This window comes from Euleptes europaea, chromosome 18, assembly GCF_029931775.1.
Source record: "Euleptes europaea isolate rEulEur1 chromosome 18, rEulEur1.hap1, whole genome shotgun sequence".
NCBI classification, from domain to species: Eukaryota; Metazoa; Chordata; class Lepidosauria; order Squamata; family Sphaerodactylidae; genus Euleptes; species Euleptes europaea.
This window is the reverse complement of record NC_079329.1, coordinates 15,471,822-15,496,860: the sequence shown is the minus strand read 5'-3', so window position 1 is coordinate 15,496,860 and position 25,039 is coordinate 15,471,822. Positions and strand designations below refer to the sequence as shown.

The 25,039-nt window shown below is 45.3% G+C and overlaps 1 protein-coding gene across 1 annotated transcript in view; it reads right to left on the bottom strand.

Annotated features, from left to right (window-relative positions):
• The window catches only part of LOC130490465 (serine protease 27-like), a 39,736-nt gene extending 16,379 nt beyond the window's left edge, over positions 1–23,357 (bottom strand). Inside the window, exons 1-4 of the mRNA XM_056864292.1 lie at positions 23,303–23,357; positions 20,568–20,588; positions 17,495–17,654; positions 14,160–14,431 (exon numbers count right to left, since the gene is read on the bottom strand). Of these exons, the coding sequence (XP_056720270.1) occupies positions 14,160–14,431; positions 17,495–17,654; positions 20,568–20,588; positions 23,303–23,357 (508 nt within the window). The remainder of the gene's footprint in view (positions 1–14,159; positions 14,432–17,494; positions 17,655–20,567; positions 20,589–23,302) is intronic.
• Positions 23,358–25,039: the final 1,682 nt, after the last annotated feature.

Here is a 25,039-nt window from a genome sequence, read left to right as displayed (position 1 = left end):
GAAATTAGCAGCACGAAAGGCTCCAAATGAAATCCAACTGGAATTACATCACAAAACTATATTGAATAAAGCATTACATCATGCTAAATGGAACAAAATCAAGCATTACATCATGCAGAAAATACAACATATGCGGCTAAGACAATAACCCCGGTGCAACAAGCTGATAAAGTGGGGCAGGACAAATCCTTCTACTGTCTGGGATGGTCAAGTCGCAAGTCCAAAGAAACCAACAGGTAAGCAGGACGGAAAGAGTTCATGCAGAGGAGAGGAGAGGAGAACGCGTGGCTAGTCGCTGGTGCGCGTTTCAAAAAGGCTTTCTTCAGCTCCAATAGAAAGGCAACGTCAGCTTTTAAGTCCATATGGTGATAAGCTGGTTGTCAAAAAGACCGTCAACTGTGAAGTGCAAGGTGTTACAATGTCACTTACAAAATACATACAATATACATACAATACTAAAGTCCATGTAAATGTTATAATTCAAAAGGAAACTTACCAAAATGCGTCTTAATGAAACTCAATAGCGCATTATACAAGGAACCGCGGTGGGGAGCTAACAGGAAGGGAGTTCTTATATGGCTGCCAGTATAGCTTCTTAAAGAGACATGACCCCTAATACAAAAAGCAACCCCAAAATAAAAATGCAATTATATAAAGCATGACAAATCAAACTCATTATTTAAACCCTTGGGTATAAGAGTCTGAAAAGCGTAAATTAGGCGAGATTCTTGCTGCAAGAGAATTTTCTTGGCATCTTGAGCGTGAAAAGGTTTAGATTTAAATTGCCAAAGAACAAAAAAGAGTAGGTCTGTATCAGCATGGCGTGCATGTATAAAATGTTGTACAAGTGGAGCCTCCAGATTCCGTGCGCGAATTCGCGCACGGTGCTCACCGATCCTAAGACGGATTGGACGGGATGAGCAACCAATGTACATAAGACGACATGGACACAGAACCGCGTACACAGACATAGGGGTACCACAATTGCTGAATTGGCGAAGAGTATAAGAAAATTTTGGCGAGGTAGAATGAACCACTTTAATAGGTAAACTGTAAGGACACATAGAACAGTGGCCACATTTATAGTGGCCAATAGTTTGAGATGGTCCTTGGGGTTGGCACACATCTGTTTTTATAAGCATGTCTCGGATGGACAAAGTCCTTCTCATACCTAAGATGGGTGGTTGAGAACAACCGGGAATGGTGTCCAACAGGTGCCAGTGGCGATTCAAGATCTTTTTGATATCATGGGTCAAATGTGAGTATTGTAAGGAGGCTATAACTCTCGAGTCAGACTTAGGAGGATTATGAGTGGGCGGGGTAGACCTGTCAGTGCCCAAAAGAAGGGCACGAGATCTAGAAAGCGTTTTGTGGAAAGACCGTCGAATGACCTCAAGTGGGTATCCTCTTCTTTGAAATTTAGAAGACATGATGTCTGCAGCAGCAAAAAAATCCTGTTCCCTAGATGCGTTCCTCTTAATGCGTAAAAATTGACTGAAAGGTAGATTTACACGTAAGTGTAAGGGATGAAAGGAAGAGAAATGTAAATTGAAACCTGCATCTGTAGGTTTAGTAAATGGTTTGACCGCTAGGGTGTTATCTGGAAGCCGAAAGATGGTGACATCCAAGAAGGGAATCTCGTGTGTGTTGATGCAGCCAGAAAAGTCCAAAGCGCTATGTAAGGAATTAACCCAAGAGGAAAAGCTATGAAAGTGATCACCATTGGAAAGAATGGTGCAGACGTCATCAATGAAACGCCTGTACCACAAAACTTGAGAAGTAAAAATCTCAGAAGGAAAAAGAAACGTCTTTTCGAAGCGAGCCATGAAAATATTAGCAATCGAGGGAGCGCAGGCTGCTCCCATCGAAACGCCACTAATCTGTAAGAAAAAAACCTCCTGGTAACGGAAAAAGTTGTGCTCAAAAAGGATATCAAGAAGACTCATTAAGAAATGAGTAGGTGGTGATGGGTCTGATCTGGAATCCAAAAGTTCTTCAATAATGCCACGGACTTCATCTAGTGGAATGTTGGTGTAAAGGGATGCCACATCGAAGGTAGCTAATGCTGCCTCTGAAGGGATCTTCAAACCCTCAATCTCACGAATGAGATGCCTAGTATCTGAAAGAAACGAGGGAGTGTCCGTGGCATAAACCTGCAAAAAATGATCAAGATATTTAGCGATGGGTTCTAGAAGAGACCCCACGAGACTAATGATAGGTCTACCAGGAGGTGAAGATAAAGATTTGTGAATCTTGGGAAGAGTGTAGAAAATAGGCACACGAGGGTGATCAACAATAAGAAAGTCGGCAGTGTTTTTGGATATATAGTTCAGTGCAGATGCTTCAAACACAGTAGTCCTAATGATGTTTTGAATATGTTTAGTTGGATCCTGTGGCAGTTTTCTGTAATGTGCTGTATTATTCAATTGTCTCCAGTTCTCCCGATCGTAGTCTTCCCGATTCTGAATAACTAAGCCCCCACCTTTGTCAGCAGGATGGAAAATAAGAGAAGAATCTCGAGATAAGTCATTGATGATTTGTAACTGTGCTGAAGAGATATTCCCGGGAGGGGGATGGTGGGCTTTGTGGGTTTCCAATTTTTGTAGATCACGAAGTACGAGAGACTGGAAGGTAGAGAGGAAATGACTGCAATTCTTGGGAATGTAAGTAGATTTGGGTTTAAAAGTCGGCTGAGGTTTGGGTATAGAATGTGCTGCACCAAATTGTTCTTTTAGTTTAAGCGTTCTGAAAAATTTATATAGATCCACCCGGCTCTGAAAACGAGAGTAACGGGGGGTAGGAACAAATCCAAGACCCAGTTCCAACACTTCTCGTTCAGCAGAAGTTAAAATCCGAGAGGACAAGTTGAAAATTAAGTTTTTAATTTCTGGCGTCCCCGTGGTCTGGGATCCTTGGGAAAATCCGTGCGTCCGGATCTTAAGGAATAGGAGGAGCCATACGAGCCAAGACTAGAGGCGCTAGAACTGTGACGTTCAGCTGAAGAGTCTGATCGTTGTGATTGGGGAACCCGGGCTAGGAACCTCCGGGGGCGTCTGGTACCCTGCCCAACCCAAAAGTAAACACGATCCTGCGCATAATCCTCCTGGTCTCTGGCAATTTTCCTATTTTTATAGCTGTCAATGTTAGTAGAATAAGCAGCCAAGTCTTTTTCTAAGGTAGCAACAAGAGAAGTAAAGGTGTCATCAGACACTGTTGCTTTAAATTCTTCCTGGGCAGCTGTTGCTTGTTCCTGGATGGCGTCTCTAACTGTGAGGGAGTGCTCAATAATGAGGGTCATTAAGTCAATGGAACATTTATTTAGAATAGCAATCCACTTATCCCCAAATTCTTTATCAGACTGGTAAAGTGCAGGTGCTTTTTGAATTCGTAATCCTCGAGGAATGATATCTAATTGTATGTATTGAGATAAATTCAATGCATGTGCTTCACAGCGTAAGCTCTTTTTAAAGAGATTAGTAACAACGGAAAAATCCTTAGTATTAATAACGTTGGTCAGTTTTTTCTTAGATTTAGGCAACAATTTGAAAATTCTGTCTCTATCAGAAGCCGAGTAACTAAAGGTAGGTAAAGGTTGAGCCATAGTCAAGTAAGCTACAATAACAATAGAAAACCTGTGCCGTATATAACGTCGTTGTGGAAATTAGCAGCACGAAAGGCTCCAAATGAAATCCAACTGGAATTACATCACAAAACTATATTGAATAAAGCATTACATCATGCTAAATGGAACAAAATCAAGCATTACATCATGCAGAAAATACAACATATGCGGCTAAGACAATAACCTTTTCACGCTCAAGATGCCAAGAAAATTCTCTTGCAGCAAGAATCTCGCCTAATTTACGCTTTTCAGACTCTTATACCCAAGGGTTTAAATAATGAGTTTGATTTGTCATGCTTTATATAATTGCATTTTTATTTTGGGGTTGCTTTTTGTATTAGGGGTCATGTCTCTTTAAGAAGCTATACTGGCAGCCATATAAGAACTCCCTTCCTGTTAGCTCCCCACCGCGGTTCCTTGTATAATGCGCTATTGAGTTTCATTAAGACGCATTTTGGTAAGTTTCCTTTTGAATTATAACATTTACATGGACTTTAGTATTGTATGTATATTGTATGTATTTTGTAAGTGACATTGTAACACCTTGCACTTCACAGTTGACGGTCTTTTTGACAACCAGCTTATCACCATATGGACTTTAAAGCTGACGTTGCCTTTCTATTGGAGCTGAAGAAAGCCTTTTTGAAACGCGCACCAGCGACTAGCCACGCGTTCTCCTCTCCTCTCCTCTGCATGAACTCTTTCCGTCCTGCTTACCTGTTGGTTTCTTTGGACTTGCGACTTGACCATCCCAGACAGTAGAAGGATTTGTCCTGCCCCACTTTATCAGCTTGTTGCACCGGGGTTATTGTCTTAGCCGCATATGTTGTATTTTCTGCATGATGTAATGCTTGATTTTGTTCCATTTAGCATGATGTAATGCTTTATTCTATATAGTTTTGTGATGTAATTCCAGTTGGATTTCATTTGGAGCCTTTCGTGCTGCTAATTTCCACAACGACGTTATATACGGCACAGGTTTTCTATTGTTATTGTAGCTTACTTGACTATGGCTCAACCTTTACCTACCTTTAGTTACTCGGCTTCTGATAGAGACAGAATTTTCAAATTGTTGCCTAAATCTAAGAAAAAACTGACCAACGTTATTAATACTAAGGATTTTTCCGTTGTTACTAATCTCTTTAAAAAGAGCTTACGCTGTGAAGCACATGCATTGAATTTATCTCAATACATACAATTAGATATCATTCCTCGAGGATTACGAATTCAAAAAGCACCTGCACTTTACCAGTCTGATAAAGAATTTGGGGATAAGTGGATTGCTATTCTAAATAAATGTTCCATTGACTTAATGACCCTCATTATTGAGCACTCCCTCACAGTTAGAGACGCCATCCAGGAACAAGCAACAGCTGCCCAGGAAGAATTTAAAGCAACAGTGTCTGATGACACCTTTACTTCTCTTGTTGCTACCTTAGAAAAAGACTTGGCTGCTTATTCTACTAACATTGACAGCTATAAAAATAGGAAAATTGCCAGAGACCAGGAGGATTATGCGCAGGATCGTGTTTACTTTTGGGTTGGGCAGGGTACCAGACGCCCCCGGAGGTTCCTAGCCCGGGTTCCCCAATCACAACGATCAGACTCTTCAGCTGAACGTCACAGTTCTAGCGCCTCTAGTCTTGGCTCGTATGGCTCCTCCTATTCCTTAAGATCCGGACGCACGGATTTTCCCAAGGATCCCAGACCACGGGGACGCCAGAAATTAAAAACTTAATTTTCAACTTGTCCTCTCGGATTTTAACTTCTGCTGAACGAGAAGTGTTGGAACTGGGTCTTGGATTTGTTCCTACCCCCCGTTACTCTCGTTTTCAGAGCCGGGTGGATCTATATAAATTTTTCAGAACGCTTAAACTAAAAGAACAATTTGGTGCAGCACATTCTATACCCAAACCTCAGCCGACTTTTAAACCCAAATCTACTTACATTCCCAAGAATTGCAGTCATTTCCTCTCTACCTTCCAGTCTCTCGTACTTCGTGATCTACAAAAATTGGAAACCCACAAAGCCCACCATCCCCCTCCCGGGAATATCTCTTCAGCACAGTTACAAATCATCAATGACTTATCTCGAGATTCTTCTCTTATTTTCCATCCTGCTGACAAAGGTGGGGGCTTAGTTATTCAGAATCGGGAAGACTACGATCGGGAGAACTGGAGACAATTGAATAATACAGCACATTACAGAAAACTGCCACAGGATCCAACTAAACATATTCAAAACATCATTAGGACTACTGTGTTTGAAGCATCTGCACTGAACTATATATCCAAAAACACTGCCGACTTTCTTATTGTTGATCACCCTCGTGTGCCTATTTTCTACACTCTTCCCAAGATTCACAAATCTTTATCTTCACCTCCTGGTAGACCTATCATTAGTCTCGTGGGGTCTCTTCTAGAACCCATCGCTAAATATCTTGATCATTTTTTGCAGGTTTATGCCACGGACACTCCCTCGTTTCTTTCAGATACTAGGCATCTCATTCGTGAGATTGAGGGTTTGAAGATCCCTTCAGAGGCAGCATTAGCTACCTTCGATGTGGCATCCCTTTACACCAACATTCCACTAGATGAAGTCCGTGGCATTATTGAAGAACTTTTGGATTCCAGATCAGACCCATCACCACCTACTCATTTCTTAATGAGTCTTCTTGATATCCTTTTTGAGCACAACTTTTTCCGTTACCAGGAGGTTTTTTTCTTACAGATTAGTGGCGTTTCGATGGGAGCAGCCTGCGCTCCCTCGATTGCTAATATTTTCATGGCTCGCTTCGAAAAGACGTTTCTTTTTCCTTCTGAGATTTTTACTTCTCAAGTTTTGTGGTACAGGCGTTTCATTGATGACGTCTGCACCATTCTTTCCAATGGTGATCACTTTCATAGCTTTTCCTCTTGGGTTAATTCCTTACATAGCGCTTTGGACTTTTCTGGCTGCATCAACACACACGAGATTCCCTTCTTGGATGTCACCATCTTTCGGCTTCCAGATAACACCCTAGCGGTCAAACCATTTACTAAACCTACAGATGCAGGTTTCAATTTACATTTCTCTTCCTTTCATCCCTTACACTTACGTGTAAATCTACCTTTCAGTCAATTTTTACGCATTAAGAGGAACGCATCTAGGGAACAGGATTTTTTTGCTGCTGCAGACATCATGTCTTCTAAATTTCAAAGAAGAGGATACCCACTTGAGGTCATTCGACGGTCTTTCCACAAAACGCTTTCTAGATCTCGTGCCCTTCTTTTGGGCACTGACAGGTCTACCCCGCCCACTCATAATCCTCCTAAGTCTGACTCGAGAGTTATAGCCTCCTTACAATACTCACATTTGACCCATGATATCAAAAAGATCTTGAATCGCCACTGGCACCTGTTGGACACCATTCCCGGTTGTTCTCAACCACCCATCTTAGGTATGAGAAGGACTTTGTCCATCCGAGACATGCTTATAAAAACAGATGTGTGCCAACCCCAAGGACCATCTCAAACTATTGGCCACTATAAATGTGGCCACTGTTCTATGTGTCCTTACAGTTTACCTATTAAAGTGGTTCATTCTACCTCGCCAAAATTTTCTTATACTCTTCGCCAATTCAGCAATTGTGGTACCCCTATGTCTGTGTACGCGGTTCTGTGTCCATGTCGTCTTATGTACATTGGTTGCTCATCCCGTCCAATCCGTCTTAGGATCGGTGAGCACCGTGCGCGAATTCGCGCACGGAATCTGGAGGCTCCACTTGTACAACATTTTATACATGCACGCCATGCTGATACAGACCTACTCTTTTTTGTTCTTTGGCAATTTAAATCTAAACCTTTTCACGCTCAAGATGCCAAGAAAATTCTCTTGCAGCAAGAATCTCGCCTAATTTACGCTTTTCAGACTCTTATACCCAAGGGTTTAAATAATGAGTTTGATTTGTCATGCTTTATATAATTGCATTTTTATTTTGGGGTTGCTTTTTGTATTAGGGGTCATGTCTCTTTAAGAAGCTATACTGGCAGCCATATAAGAACTCCCTTCCTGTTAGCTCCCCACCGCGGTTCCTTGTATAATGCGCTATTGAGTTTCATTAAGACGCATTTTGGTAAGTTTCCTTTTGAATTATAACATTTACATGGACTTTAGTATTGTATGTATATTGTATGTATTTTGTAAGTGACATTGTAACACCTTGCACTTCACAGTTGACGGTCTTTTTGACAACCAGCTTATCACCATATGGACTTAAAAGCTGACGTTGCCTTTCTATTGGAGCTGAAGAAAGCCTTTTTGAAACGCGCACCAGCGACTAGCCACGCGTTCTCCTCTCCTCTCCTCTGCATGAACTCTTTCCGTCCTGCTTACCTGTTGGTTTCTTTGGACTTGCGACTTGACCATCCCAGACAGTAGAAGGATTTGTCCTGCCCCACTTTATCAGCTTGTTGCACCGGGGTTATTGTCTTAGCCGCATATGTTGTATTTTCTGCATGATGTAATGCTTGATTTTGTTCCATTTAGCATGATGTAATGCTTTATTCAATATAGTTTTGTGATGTAATTCCAGTTGGATTTCATTTGGAGCCTTTCGTGCTGCTAATTTCCACAACGACGTTATATACGGCACAGGTTTTCTATTGTTATTGTAACCACCTGGAGGTTGGCAACCTTAGATATGATATTGACACACTAATTTTGTGAGTGTGTTTATTACATGTTATCCTCATTACAGTGTCAATTTTTGATGAGGTCTTGACGTTTGTAGCTACTTTGGTTGAGGCCCCTTAAATGAGGCGCGAGCCTTCAGAATCTTAGAACTAAGGATCACCGACATTGGGAAACAAATGCTCCTTGCTAGAGCTGCAAGCTCTTGCTCACCTTTAACCTATGGTATCTATATGACCCAGAGCTCTTTACCTGGCTACTTTTACACTCTGACCTCCCCTTTCTCAAGACGCCTTTTTATGCAAGCTCGCCTAAATTTCCTCCCCACGGCCTGGACCACGGGCAGATATGCCAAAGTCCCCTACAGGAAAAGGCTACGTTCCTGTGCCTCTGGACAAGTCGAAACCGTGGCCCATGTATTGCTACACTGTGAGCATGGCTCACCCTTATGGGAACAGATCATTGAACCCCTTTTGAAAGATTGCCTTGGTGGCACCGATAAGGAGCTAGTTAGATTTCTTTTAAATGACAGCTATCCTCAGGTTACTGCATGGGTTGCTAGCTTCTTGGGACTTATTTTAAAAAAAATTAAACCTCATATATGATCTAAGGAAGAGACTTGTTTAAAATTTTATAACCTCCTTTTAACCTCAATATGTATTTATTTATTTATTATGCCAATAAAGGTCTGATTTGATTTGATTTGAGCTACTTTAGTTTGTATCTCACCTTCAGCTGTGCATGAGTTGACAGTACCATGATAATTGCTCAAAAGAACCATCCAGGGTGTGCTGTACATGAATTGAACATGTGTTCACTGTAAGTTGCAAACAATGCTAATGTGCAGCTGGGCTGGGGAGGTTTGGGCCATAATTCCTCGTATGAAAATTGGGGGTGTTTGTAGCACGTCTGCTTTCATCTGTGAAATGTAGGGCTGTCAAAAAAAAAAATTCGGTACAGTTCGGATTCGGCCGAATTTGGCCCTTGTGGGTTCGGTACGTGCCGAAGTCCGAACTCCCCCACTTCGGATCCGTTCAATTCAGCGGGAATTCAAAGTTCGGAAAAAAAATTCGGCAGAATAAAACCATTAAAAACACAATCGCGCCTTTCCGCGGCTCTGGGGGGGGCATTTTTGGGCTTAGAGGTCCCAAACTTTCAGCAGAGCTTCAAAGGATGTATATTGAAAGACTCCCCAAGTTTTGTAAAGATTGGGTCAGGGGGGGCTGAGATATGGGCCCTGAAAGGGGTCCCCCCACCCTTAATGTATATCTCTCAGCAGAGCTTGCCGCCCAGGCACAAAGCTCCCAGCCCCGACAAACAGCTGATGAGAGCAAGGGCGGGGCAGGTGCTAAGAACTTTGCAAAGCAACACAACTGAAAAGCGACACCTTTGCAAACATGCAAAGGGCGGGGCAGGTGTGAAGAATTTTGCAAAACAATACAACTGCAAAGCAACACAAGCACGCAATGCAACACCTTTGCAACAGTGCAAAGCAACACCTGACACCTGGGAGTTTGCATACCATGGAAAGGGACAGAGGCAGCTAGCTATGCATAATGAGCAGGAGGGGGTGGAATTTCTCCTTCTGCATTGGACTTGGGACCAGGCAGATGCATTCTTTAAGTCACCATTTGAAAACCAGTTTTGAGCAAGCATCAAAATAACCTAACTGATCTTATGAATGAGGAAAAACCTGAAGAATAAAAATGAAGCCCCCCCCTCAAACCAGGGAGAGAGAGACTGGAGGGGGAACACACACCCCAGGCAGAACCGGCAAAAGCCCCCTTTGGCTTCCCCCCCCCCACCCACAGAAACTGCTCCCTCCCCACACACACACACAGACTCTGCTTTCCCCCACACACACACACAGAAAAGAAAAATTATAGATTAAAGCCCCCAAAGGGGTCTTACTGTGGCTGTCTTCTGTTCCAGCAGGAGGGGCTGGGAGGCTGGGTAATCCAATATGATTCCATTTGTATCCAATATAAGATCCATATGTATGCATCTCTCGAGGGTGATCCATTCATCCCAATAGGGAAAAGGGGAAAGCCCATATCTTGGGACCCCCTGACCCAATGTTTACAAAACTTGGGTGGTCTCTTAAGAAAACTTGTCTGAATATCCCCTGAAAGTTTGGGGTCTGTACCCAAAAAAATGCACCCCCTGCAGCCATGGAAAGGAGCGAATGTGCACAAGCACCCCCTCACACACACATGAGGATTTCCCTCTCTCTATCTCTTTCCCCGGCCGGCCGCACATCAGCTGATTCCTCCAGTACTCAATCCTGACCGATTGGCCAGAAGAAGACCCAGCTTGGCCACCGATTGGCCGGGGGAGGAGAATGCTGCTTACTGAAGGTTATGCTGCTTACTGACGGCCCCGAATTGGCCGAATTTATTCGCGAGCTCCCGAACTCGCTGAATTCGCCCCCCCCCCCGGTTGCCCGCCAGTTTTGAGTTCGGTTCCTCCTGAACTAAAAACCGCCGAATCAAGGGAAATTCGGCTGATTTTCAGTTCGGGCCGAACCGAATTGACAGCCCTAGTGAAATGTTCGAGGACATAAGAATTTGCAATGGGGGGTGTCAAATGATAATAGTAATGAAGTACAAGTAGCTTCTTGCTGCACAGAGAGACAAATAGTAGTGTGCTGCCGAGATCACTTCCATAGGTGTACAAAAAAGCTCAGCATTCAGTGTGGGGCAGAATTGCTTCCCCCCAGGCCAGTCTTCAGGCTACAACCCAAGCCAGACTTAGCAGCTGTCTCTAAGCCAGATCCATCTCTGATTCTGCAGGGACCAGCTTGTGAAGTGAGCCTGTTCCCCCCCCCACACACACACACACCCTACTGAATAATTTTGGCACCCCATACATCCTAGCTGGACAACAGGAGGAACGAAATTAAACAAATGAGGAGCGAACTGCCAGAGAAAAGATAGAAACTGTCCCCTCTCCCATATAAAGTTGTCGGTACAACTCCAAACTGCAGGTTCGGAATAAGCCGCTGCAACCAATCCGCGTAGCTCGTGACTCTGGTGTAGACGCCAGGGCGGTTCCGCTTTGCACAGCCGTCTCCCCAGCTCACAATGCCAACCAAAAACCAGGAATTATTCTGGGCACAGACCAAGGGCCCTCCAGAATCACCCTAGGAACAAAGAATGATGGGGGATAATACTGAGAGTTTAGCAGCTGCCCCAATGTTCCTGGACTAGAAAGGGACCTCACTGAAAGTTAGTTTGTGTGCTGTCTCACCCACCCACTCCCCATAATTCATTTCAGCTCTAGTCAGAACCATCAAATCTAGTGCCAGGACTCTCTGGGTTGCTGGCAGGTTGGGAAATTCCTGGAAATTTGAGGCTAGATCCTAGGGAGGGGAGGATTTGGGGAGAAAAGGAACCTCAGGGGGTATAGTGTAGGGTTACCAGGCCCCTGCTCAGGGCTGCCAACCTCCAGGTATTAGCTGGAGATCTCCTGCTATTACAGTTGATCTCCAGCCAATAGAGATCAGTTCTCCTGGAGAAAATGGCCACTTTCCCAATTGGACTCTATGGCCTCCCCTCCCCTCCCCAAACCTCACCCTGATAAGGCTCCATCCCAAAAACCTCCCACCTGTGGCAAAGAGGGACCAGGCAACCCTTCCCCTGCTGGGGGCTGGCAATCCCCTGTCCCTAGATGGCACCCCTCAGCTGGTCAGCAGGGTGGGGGAAAATGTGTTCCAACACACTGATGCTACTCCCCATACATCTGGAAGTTACATCTGCCCATCCTGGGGGGATGCTGGGGTATTTAAGCAAAACTCTATGGTTAGATCATCGTTTTGCCCAAATTACAGTATTCCTAGTGTCACTGGAGACTTGCTGAGGTCAATGCCATTCTACACAGGAAGTGACATCAGTTTGTTGCCAGCTATGTGAGCATATCGCCAACGAAGGTCCCCACCACCAGTTAAGTCCCTTCATGTCCCTTCTGGTTGCTGGGGGGACCTGGCAACCTAGTATAATGTCACAGAGTCTACCCTGCAAAGCAGCCCTTTCCTCCAGTTGAACTGATCTCTGTCACCTGAAAACCAGCTGTAATTCCAGCAGATCTCCAGGCCTCACCTGGAGGTTGGCAACCCAAGCTCACAAAGAGTAATGGTCCTGTTGTACCCAGGTTAATGGGCCATAGAGACGTATCAGAAAAAAATCTAGAAGGTTCCAAAAGTGCCCAGGTGGCCTACCTCATTAAGAAGAACTGGAAAGCAGCTTACCTGGCAAGAATCCTTTCCCCCACCTACATATCCAGCACAAATCATGTCATCCAAGATGACCGTGGACCCTGTGGAATTCGGTCGGTTTGTGTTGTATAGCTTGTTGCATTGTTTGTTGGTAAGTAAGGGGACTTCAACTTCTTGCAGTGTCTTTGGGGAAGAGAGCGGCACTAGAACGGCAGAAAAGAAGAAAATGAGCATTCTAACAAATTGCCCATGGTTAAGTTATTCTCTAGAGCAGTGGTTCCCCAAGTGGGCAGTACCACCCCCTGGGGGGAGGTGGGATTACCTAGGGGGGCACTAAGAGGCAAGGGGGCAGCAGGGAGGCCCTAGAGGTGGGTCCCTTCAACTGTGTTGGTGGATAAGGGAGGGGGCTAGGGTTGCCAACTGCCAAGTAGTAGCAAGAGATCTCCTGCTAATACAACGGATCTCCAGCCGATAGAGATCAGATCACCTGGAGAAAAATGGCCGCTTTGGCAATTGAACTCTATGGCATTGAAGTCCCTCCCCTCCCCAAACCCCGCCCTCCTCAGGCTCCACCCCAAAAATCTCCCGCTGGTGGCGAAGAGGGACCTGGCAACCCTAGAGGGGACACTGGTGTTGAGTTTGTGGAACCAAGGGAGCAGTGGCCCGAAAAGTTTGGGAAACACTCCTATAGGGAAAATATGACATCCATATTGAAAGACCAATGCCTGTTAGACTTTGGGCACAAATCATGGTATGGGAATTGACCTTCAGATCTCTAAACCCTGCACCCAGGAGCAGGTTTTCCTTATAAACCCTTCCATGATCTGTATTCACCTGGAGAGGCCCTCCATTACATACTATTATCCACAGAAGCTTGAGTGATTTATATTAGGAACAACACCTAGACATTGGGGGCACCTTCCCCATTTCATTCCTTTTCTAGGTAGACCCACTGAACACAATCCGTCAAGAATTGTGTGTGTGTGTGTGTTTAAAGTACTGTCAAGTCGTAGACGACTTACGGTAATCCCATAGAGTTTTCAAGGCAAGTGATTAAGCAGAGGTGGTTTGCAAAATTTCCATTGCCATCCTCTGCAGACTCTTCCTTGATGGTCTCCCATGCAAGTTCTGACCCAGCTTAGCTTTCAAGATCTGACTAGATCAGGCTATACTATACCATTCTACATGCCCCAAGAATTTTAGAAAATTTTAAAAGCATTTTTGGTTTGAGAATGCATGTGGGACTGAAAGTTGATTTAAATACAACTCAGTGACATTTTTAGCTAGTTTGCTAAAAATTGGAAAGATCCTAACTGCACATTTCTCCTTATTCTAGCAAAAAGGGCTAGAAATTTTCTTTTAAAAAAATGGAAGTTAGGAACTAGTACATTATTACAGACTGCAAAGATCAGTTCCCCTGGACAAAATGTCAGCTTTGGAGAGTGGACTCTATGACATTGTACCCTACTGAGGTTCCTCCACTCCCCAAACCCCACCTTACCCAAGCTCCACCCAAAAATTTCCAGGAGTTTCCCAAGCAGGATTTGGCAACCTTATTTGGGTCAGAAGGATTCGAGAGCAATTCCCCCCACCCCCAATTCTTTAATATTTGAAGCCCGGCTCCCATCCCAGCCTGGCTACCCAAGTGCTCACCACCAAAACTGATGCGTCCCCATCCCGTCACCCAACAGCCCATGCCCGCGGCAAACTGAGCAGAGGAATCCGGCACACACACGGGGAGGATGTATGCAGTATATTTCAGGGGCCTTTGGAGCCACAAAACGGCAATGTCCCCCGGAGATCCAACTCCTGAAAATTCCGCGGTGACGGTTATTTTGGTGACAATGATTGTCTCGGCATTGCGGCTTGGATTCTGGAGCTCATACTCTCCCAGGGTCACTGTGATGCCTGAGAGGTCCTCCTTTCTGTGAAACAGAGAGCAAACAAAGAAGAAAAAGAAGAGTTGGTTCCCCCCGCCTCTATTTTCTCTACCAAGGAGTCTCAAAGCGGCTTGCAATCGCCTTCCCTTCCTCTCCCCACAACAGAAACCTTGTGAGGTAGGTGGGGCTGAGAGAGTTCGGCGAGAACTGTGACTAGCTCAAGGTCACCCAGCAATGTGTAGGAGTGGGGAAACCAACCCGGTCTACCAGATTAGAGTCTGCCGCTCATGTGGAAGGGTGGAGAATCAAGCCCGGTTCTCCAGATTAAAGTCCACCGCTCTTAACCACTACACCACACTGGCTCTCACATAAAACTGCACCGTGACTTGAAAATGAAACCATATCTGAGGCAGAATATCTGCTTCCAGTGCCACTGTTGGGGCCGATAGTTAGGCTCCTCCTGCCAAAACCCTCATCCTACCAGGGAGTCCACCCCAATGGAAGAAACTGTGTGGATGGTCCATTTCCTAAATGGCTAGGGGCACTGGAAGAAGCAAAGCACAAGAGAATCATGCGCTGCCACTTCTTCCAGTGACCTTTCTCGATCTTCCTCGGAAGCCTCAACAGCACCGCAGTGATTCCGTCTTGCTCCTTTTAAACCTACCGGCTTGAATGGGGCTAAAAGGAACAGGGTTGCCAACCTCCAGGTGGTAGCTGAAGATCTTCAGGGATTACTACTGATCTCCAGGTGAAAGAGATGAGCTCGCCTGAAGAAAATGGCCTCTTTGGAAGGTGGAGTCTATGGCATTATACCCCATTGAAGTCCCTCCCCTTCCCAAGCCCTGCCCTCCTCAGGCTCCACCCCCAAAATCTCCAGGTATTTTCCAATCTGGAGCTGGAAATCCTAAGAATTTGAGAATGTTGCACTCCATTCCAGCAAAGCCACAAACTGGGAGGATGTATGTTTGCCAGCCCCTAGGTAGAGCCTGGAGATCTCCCAGAATTACAGTGGATCTCCAGATGGCAGCGATCAGTTCCCCTGGAGAAAACAGCTGCTTTGGAGAGAGGACTCTATTGCCTTTTATGCTGAGATGTTTCCCTGTGGTCACCCCCACCGACTGCTTCAGGGCTTCCATTTGATTATGCATGCCTTTTCCAGCTGTCAGAGGTCACCTTGCTCTCCCCACGTGTTTTGCCCATGTTTTCCAGATGCTGTTTTAGCCAGAATCTGGAAAATGCGAACGAAATGCACGGGGAGTGCGAGGTGACCTCTGACATGTGGGAAACGCATGCATAATTTAAAGGAAGCCCCAAAGCAGTCGGAGCAGGTTACCATGGGGAAACTTCCCTGTATAAAAGGCCTAAGGCATTACACACTGCTGAGACCCCTCCCCAGGCTCCACCCTCCACACCTCCAGGAATTTCCCAACCTGAAGTTAACAACCCTAGGGGGGGAGAGAAATGAGCCAGAATGGAAGCAAAGTGGCCACAACTTGGAAGGACAATAGATTTGTCAACCTCCAGGTACTAACACATGAATCTGCCTTATACTGAATCAGACCCTCGGTCCATCAAAGTCAGTATTGTCTACTCAGACTGGCAGCAGCTCTCCAGGGTCTCAGGCTGAGGTCTTTCGAATCACCTACTTGCCTAGTCCCTTTAATTGGAGATGCCGGGGATTTGAGCCTAGGACCTTCTGCATGCTGAGCAGATGTTCCACCACTGAGCCACAGCCCCTCGATCTCATAGCTGGAGATGTCCTGCTATTACAACTGATCTCCAGCCGACAGAGATCAGTTCCCCTGGAGAAAATGGCCACTTTGGCAATTGGACTCTAAGGCACTGAAGTCCCTCCCCTTCCCAAACCCTTCCCTCCTCAGGCTCTGCCCCCAAAACCTCACACCAGTAGCAAAGAGGGACCTGGCAACCCTAGAATAGAACCATATTGGGGTGGGTGGCTGCTGTTGGGTATAGGAAGCAAGTTTTGTCTCTTATTTATGTTGATGTTTAGATAGACTCAAGAATATGATGTCATTTCATTGCAACCTTAAACAAATGGTCAATAGATCACCACTGACTACGTGTCCCAAGTCACCTAGTCTCAATGTGTTTAATTGCTCTTCTTTGTTAAGGACAGGAAGAGAAGCTGCCCCAGGCAGACACACACACACCTTTTGGATTTTCACAGAAGCAGCATGGATAGTCTCTGCTCTGTCAGGAGCAGAGAAGGCCATCTTTAAGCCATAGATTCCTGCTAGAGAAATCTAGCAAGTTTGTAGGTAACTGACAATGTAGAAAGGATTTCTTATTTTATATATCCCAGTTTACCCTTCCTATTAGTAAAATTTTTTGATCTTTTAAACAGAAAGTCGCATTATGTATTCCCAGCGATGTATTAAGAGTTTGAAAATGTTATAAAAAACATCAATTTGTATTCCCAGTGATGTATTAAGAGTTTGAAAATGTTGTAAAAAACATCGCTTTAAAAGGGTTTTTGGATACCACGGCTTATAAATGGTTGGAAGACGTCTTCACAGCTAAAGGGGCCAAGCAAAATGCGAAGAGTATTTTTTATAACGTTTTCAAACTCTTAATACATCGGTGGGAATACATAAAAAGTGCGAGAAGTATTTTTTATAACATTTTCAAGCTTAAATACATGGCTGGGAATACAAGTGCGGTAACCCCGTTTGGATGCCATGGCTAAAAAATGGTTGGAAGACGTCTTCACAGCTAAAGGGGCCAAACAAAGTGCGAACAGTATTTTTTATAACAGTTTCAAACTCTTAATACATCGCTGGGAATACATAGAAAGTGCGAACAGTATTTTTTATAACATTTTCAAACTCTTAATACATCGCTGGGAATACATAATGCGGTAACTCCCTCAGTCTGTTTTGTTCTGTGCAATTTTATCTGACTCATGCAAACTCAAACCAGTTCCATCGCCTCGATTCATACCAACTGCAATTAGGGAAGGGAAGGGATCTGTGATGGAGGGTCCTATGGTCCCCCTTGGCTCCCCCTGCACATGAAAGAACTGCTTTCTCAAAGCCAGCACAAGAGACAGAAACACAGAGCCCCACTCACTGCCAGGCAGATACTCACGAGAAGCAGTGAGCAGCTGACACCACCCGCTGCTCAGCCACAAGAGACCCGCCGCAGAAATGTCTCCCGCGCTGTTTGATGCTGACCTGCCACGGCCACGCTCCGATCCTTGCATTTTGGCCCCCCACAATTCGAGGAGCCAATACTGGCTGGCCACAGACTGGGGGAGGAAGAGAGAGTGAGAGAGAGAGAGAGAGAGAGAGAGAAGGAAAAGGTATGAGCTCAAGCAAATGACCCGGTGCCAGTCCCGCACCCTCGGCTACATATATGTCATGAGGCCATGGTGAGGATAAAATGGAGAGGAGAACAATGGGAGCTGCTTTGGGTCCCCACTAGGGTTGCCAACCTCCAGGTACTACAATGAAATAGGTCTAAAACACATGGTCAGCCCAGTTCTAGCCCCGTTCCACCCAGGATCAAATGAACCCGCATTACCTGGAATGAGCAGGGACTAAACTGTGTGCAGATGGATCCATGTAAACAGAAAATGTGGGTTCCTGCTGAGTAAGCCCTCCCCCCGCCAGCTCCTGGTGATTGGTCCTTTCGAATTGACTAATGGAGGCTTCCCCCCCCCTTGTAATTTTAAAAGCATTTTAAGAACTAAAAAAACAAAAAACTGAGCTACCTGAAAGAAGGGGGGGGGATCCAAGCCTCGTTTTAAAAAAGACTTTTTTTTTCTCAGAAAAAGCTTGGAAGTAGCAGCGGGCAGGAAACAGTTGAATCCCTGCCACTTCAAACACTGCTTCGTGATTGGCTGTGAGAGATGCCAATCATCTGTGTTTCCCCCCTGTTTCTGTTTCTGAAACACCATTTCACCATTCTCGCCCATTCATTTTAATTCGTCAGCACCGCTGGAGCTACAAGCAGCACAAGAAAAGGCACGTTCCACTTGCAGTCCCCTGTGATGTCATAGGGTTTTTCTGAGCCAATCTCCCATTTCCTGGTGGGAGGAATGCATGGTGGAAACAACAAACCACAGTTGTATTTTTTGCACTCTGCTTCCTCCATCGCTCCTCCAGGGAGTGGCTGGAGATCTCCCACTATTACAACTGATCTCCAGGGGACAGAGATCAGTTCACCTGGAGAAAGTGGCCGCTTTTGGCATTGAAGATTCTCCCTTCCCCCAAACCCCACCTTCCTCAGGCTCCGCCCCAAAAATATCCCGCTGGTGGGGAAGAAGGACCTGGCAACCCTAAGCCTGAAAGGAGTGGGGTTTGGAGAGGGGAGAGACTTCAATGGGGTATAATGCCATAGAGTCTACCTTCCAAAGCAGCCATTTTCTCCAGGGGGGCTGATCTTTATCGGCTGGAGGTCAGTTGTAATGGCAAAAGATCTCCAGCTAGTACCTGGAGGTTGGCAACCCTACCTTTGGGGCTTCTGAGGCAGTCACCCATTTTCTAGTTTTAGAGGGGCACATGGAGGAGGTCATGGTGAAGCACCATTCTAGTCCATTCTTTTTAATTCGTTGGCACCGCTGGAGCTACAAGCAGCGCAAGAAAAGGCACGTTCCACATGCAGTCCCCTGTGATGTCATAGGGGTTTTTTGAGCCGATCTCCCATTTCCTGGTGGGAGGAATGCACAGTGGAAACAACAAACCACAGTTGTATTTTTTGCACTCTGCTTCCTCCATCGCTCCTCCAGGGAGTGGCTGTCGATCTCCCACTATTACAACTGATCTCCAGGGGACAGAGATCAGTTCAGCTGGAGAGAGTGGCCGCTTTGGAAGGTGGATTCAATGGCATTATACCCCATTGAAGTCCCTCCCCTCCCCTCCCCAAATCCTACCCACCTTAGGCTCCACTTCCAAAATCTCCAGGTATTTCCCAACCCAAAGTTGGCAACCCTACCCCAGACCCAATCTGACTCCTTATTCAACAGCTGTCAAAAATCCAAATTCAGGGAACTACTCTAATGTTCAGGATCCAAAACTATCTGGCTATAATTCTGTATGACAGGCAGTGTAGTACAGTGGTTACAGCGTTGGGCCAAGATCGGGCGGGGGGGGGGGCATATTCACATTTCCACGCTGAACTCTGCTGGGTGACCAGTCACTCTTTCTCAGCCTAATCTGCCTTACAGGACAGGCATATTGCCAAGAGGCAAATGGTTCTTTCTCATGAAGGGATTCAGAGTCAACAAACACCAAGTGGTGAAGGAAAAGAGGCTGATTTTTATTGAAATCTCTGTGGCATCACAGATGAGAAATCCTTTGCCTCTTGGAAATACCGCAAGTTATCAATACAGGTCGCATGGATAAAATGCAGGTGGGGAGAATACTGTAAGCTGCTTTCAGTCACCAATGGGGACAAGAGTGGGTATGAATATCAAAATAAACAAAAATTAATTCATTTCATCTTTCCTTCCAAGCGGCTCAGCATGGGATGCAAGAGATGCTCTCAGCACAGTCGTATGAGATAAGCTGGACTTAGAGTTCACGACTGGCCCAAAGTCATCTTCTGAGCCTCACAGCTACATGGGTATTTGAGCCTCGGAAGTCATCGAAGAGTCAGTGCATTGTGGAAAATCACAAAGCTACCTTCCTTAAAAAGGATTACTGACAGGTGTTAAGTGCTTGGAATGCTTTGAAGCATTACAAACGGGGTGTGGCCCTGGAGGAAGCAGGTGCAGCAATGCTCGAGATCTACCACTGCCAACTTTCCTAAGCATAACAGGTCGCCCATTCCTGGGGCGGGGGGGGGGGTTGCACAGCGACCAGTAGTGGCGCTCCCATCCCACCTCACCCCCGCCAAAGAGGATTCATGGCTGCCACAGAGAAGAAAATCAATTTTAAAATTTAAGTTAAAAAGGGCAAAAAAGCCCCATAGCCTTCAGCAGGGCTACGAAAGGTGTCATAGCTACGCCACCACATGAAGGGGCATTCCCGGGGCAAAAGGGTCTAGAAAGCTGCCTAAAGGCAGCTGTGCCCCCAGGAACACCCCGGGAACGCCTCCAACTCACAGGAACCCCTTTCCTGTCAAAGCCGAAGACTGAGTAGTGTCTGGCAGTCCTGACTCCCACTAAGCTTTGTAGATGTACATCTTTTTTACAGTAAAACATGGCTGTCCTCCTTACCTGAGGTCATGGTATCAGCTCCTGGAAAAGAATTGCGGGACGGAAGAGAGGGGTTAGTATTTAGAGCAGAACAAACAGTGGATATTTCCCCCCCCCCCCAGTGTTTTTCAAGTGTTAAAGCCAAAATGACATATTTCGTAAAAATGCAAAATTTTCATCTCAGTGTTTTTGCATTTTACGAAATTTTGCATTTTACGAAATATGTCATTTTGGCTTTAACACTTGAAATTTTTCACCTCCGTGTTTTTCAAATGTTAACGCCAAAATGACATCTTTTGTAAAATGCACAATCTTCGCCTCAGTGCAGCAAGTGCCACTATTGCCTGTCCTCTGACTATCAAGCAGTGTAGACGCCACCGTCTCCCCTATGCTGGTGATGTGCATGCTGAGGGAGGGAGGAGAGGTATACACTTCTGTACACCCCCCCCAAACATAATGATTAAAAAGGGCTAAAGAATAGCAGAAGAAGTTATCTGAAGTTATCTGAAGAAGTGAGCTGTGATGCATGGAAGATCATACCCTTCCAGAAATTTTGTTAGTATTTAAGGAGCTACTGGACTCTTGCTCTTTTTGGCTATTATTATTTATTAAATTTGTACCCCGCCCTCCCTTGCACCTCTGGGCTCATATGCTGCAGCTGTCATAGATTGTTGTGTGTGATGACCTGAGAGATTTTAATGCACTGGGAAGTAGTTCCAATCCTACCCTGTGACAGGGCAAGATGGTCTTCCTCAGGCACCACATTCTGAGAGACTGTTAAAGGGCAATAAATTATGGAGGGTTTGGTGTGTTTTTAAATTGTCACATGGAGCACTACTGTATCTGGATTTTCTGTTCCAGCTCATTTCAGTCCACCTTTGTGGGGAAGTTCTCATAGGTCAAGAGTATGTGCAATAGAAGCTATAGTAAAACCCACAGCATATAATTAGGGTGGTTACATTGGGGTTGCCAACTTCCAGGTGGTGGCTGGAGATCTCCCGCTATTACAACGATCTCTGTCCAGGTCATTTCCCCTATAGAAAATGGCCGCTTTGGCAATTGGACTCTATGGCGTTGAGGTCCCCCCCTCCCCAAGCCCCACCCTCCTCAGGCTCCTCCCCCAAAATTTCCCAACCCAGAGCTTGCAAACCTAGGTCAGATGCAAAGGAAGATTTGCCTCATGTACATGTAATTGTTATATAGAACTATAAGAGGAGGCAAAGTTTCATATTAAACAAGTTTACAAGCAAAAGTGGCAGTTATAAGGTAACTCTTGAGAGGAAGATTATCATTGTGAGCCAAGTTTATGTGTGTGTATCCTTCTAAAACAGGGAAGTACTTGAGAATTTTATGCCTTTGAGTAATCTCTACCCACTCCGATTTAACCGAGCTGAAATGCATGTGGGGGTAAAACAATTTCCTCATGACCAACAGAAACTTCTAGAAGGTTCTGACTACGCCCTAATGCCTATGTGCACTTTAATGTCTATGAATGAAAGGCCAGCGTCAGTGGTTGGCACTGCTGGGCACTTGCTGAGGTTCACATTCCAACAGAGAGCCCACTGCCCACCTCTGTACACCCCACCCCCAGGTCTGAATTCAATCTAAGCAAAACTATCCCCTTTGGAGGTGGTTTCAGTGCTTACAAATCTCAGGAAGAGAGAAATACTGCCTCAAGCTTATTCATCCATTTTTAATCTTGATATCAGAAAACACTCCTTTAAATAGCTGGAGAGAAGAGAATTGGGGATGGCATCCTCTGACAAGATACAGATTAAGATTTGTGAGCCAACTGAAAAGTTTTCGTTCAGTTTTCTCTTAGGAAAGCACAATGCTGCTTGCCTTATTTTTGGTATCTTGCTCCAGTTAGAGGGAATAAAATCTTTGGTTCCAGAAGATTTATATGCTGGGTGTACTCTTCTGGTTTCTTACACACAAGCTGGGGGCCCACAAAAAATAATGTGAGGGGAGATCTGCCCTAGGTTCCCGTGTCACTCCCATATCACCAAGTACACACTCTCAGGAGTTCTAGCGAACTAGTTTCCTTCCACTCTATTTCCCTTTCATGGACTCTCAGCCTTCACTGATCCTTCGAGCATATTAATTCTTCATCAGGCTGGTTGAGGTGGTGGGGTTAATTTTTTTCTGGGTCATGTTTTTCGGCATGCCTAGGATGTCCTCTGAAGACAGAGAGAATTGTACATTGTCTGTGCATAGCCTGGTTTTGCATTTGTCACAGGGGCCAGCCACTTCATGGTTAGATATACTGGTGAAGAATGTGCATGGAATTCTATCTAGAAGTATTGGGGCGCTTTCACACATGCTGAATAATGCACTTTAATGATTGTTTGCAAGTGGATTTTGCCATTTCACACAGTAAAATCCAGCTGCAAAGTGCATTGAAAGTGGATTGAAAATGGATTATTTGGCATGTGTGAAAGTGCTCTTCGTCTCAAGTAGCGCTTAGCTTTCAAGCAACCAGAGTTTTGTCCCATTGTCTGTGTCACTGGCCCCTTTGGCTAGCCCCATTTCTTATTATCAACCTGTCAGCTAGCCACTAAGATCATTTCAGCTAGATATCAGGAAAGCTTGTGATTCCAACTGAGGCACGCATGAGTGTTGGGAGATTGTCAAGACAAGCAGACAAGACTTGCAGAAGAAACAAGAGAAATGGTAAGGCGAAAGAAAACTGTGCAGTAAATAAACTGTACAGCAATTAAATGGCCCACGTGTATAAAAACCAGCTTTTAACTCACCATTTAGCGGAGGCAGCATCAGAAGCCATAGAAGGAGCACTTTGATCCTGGCCATGCTGTCGGTCTCCTCACTTGTCTGAGCAATGCCATTTAAAGCCGTTTTAAAATCAGGACAGGACATATTCAAGCAGAGATGTATCAGCAGGGTCATAAACAGAACAACAAAGCTTCCATCCCGGAAGAAGAGGGAGCTACTGTCCCCCTCAAGACAGAAAGAACCAAGGAGTCCTGCTAATGGTCTAGATGGAAAAAGCAAAGAGTCAACTGACTCCCTGTGCTTCTAACCTGTTTGAAGTAGCTTGGAGTGAGGATGCTGGCTCTCGGTCCCCCTTTCTGTAGCCTCCTCCTGGGATTGGATCCAAGGTGGGGGTTCCCTTTGACCACCAAAAAAGCTATACTGGGAATTTGCATGGACAAAAAGCCATGTGGGGTGAGAATTGTAGGAAGGAGGAGAATTGGGGGAGACTGAGCAAAAAAGCCGGCTGAATCCAACCACTGGCTCTGATTGCCCCCTATTTTACCTCAGTGGCCACATAGATCCCTAAATATCTTGAGAACTCAGGTTTTCTGACTCCTAGCCCCCTCCCCAAGAGAACCCAAGACTTCCCGTTTCCTTAGGATTGTGCTCTGATCCATTGACTCTCCATCTAGAAGACTTTTGAACAAATTCCTGGAATCTAGTCTCTATAGACTACCCCAGGATCCATTGCAATGTACCTCTCATATTGCAAAGAGAAGCCACTAGAAGTTCTGGCTCCCTTCTCCTGCTGTTTGCCTTGGCCCTCTACATTATGTTGAGAACTATCACTTGAAACAGACTCTTCATAGATGCTCTTCATAGATGCTCTTCATAGATGCTCTTCAATCCAGCCCTCTCCTCTAACTGTCACAGAGCAGTTTGCTATGGACACTTAAATACTGAGGTGGGAATCCAGCAGAGGTAACAATGAGCTTACAGAAGAACCACACCTAGGATGAGGGATAATGGTGGGGAGCACACTGTTGGGGGGGAGGCTAAGTAGAGAACTAAGCTGGAACAGCCTAGGGGAATTGGGCAGTTTCCCATTGGCAGAATGATGAAAAGGTGGGGGTGAGGGTTAATACGGGTATAGATGGATCTGGATTCTCAGGTTGTACGCCAGGAGAGGTGTGTAAAATTGCACCTGGTTCTCACATTGGAAACCAGTTCTCACCTGTCCAAGCCCTTTCCTTGTTTAAACATTAAACACTTTCAATTTAGGACAAAAGTAAGTCTTCTTTAGTTTAATAGACTCTTTTAAAAAAAATCAAACAGGAAGCAGATGGATGAAACTTATTACAAAAGACAGGGAGTGGGAATGGCGGGGACAGCTCCGGGGTTTTTTTGAGGGAGGTCCTGGGCAAAATACTTTCCAGCACTCCCCCATGAAGCCCCTGTCTTCTCCTCATCTACTTCCTCTGCCTTTCACAGTACTTTCTAGCCTCTCTGAAGCAGGGCTAAAGAGAGCCAAATATTTGCTTTTTCATTTCCTGCTAGGGTTCACAGCTATGGACTGGAAAATTCCTAGAGACCTGGGTGTAGAACCTGAGGAGGGGGGCCTGGGGAAGAGGGGGGGACCTCAGCAGGGTCTAATGCCATACAGCTCACTCTCCAAAGCAGCCACTTTCTCTAGTGGAACTGAAGAAAAAGAAGAAGAGTTGGTTTTTATATGCTGAATTTCTTTACCACTTAAGGAAGAATCAAACCGGCTTACAATC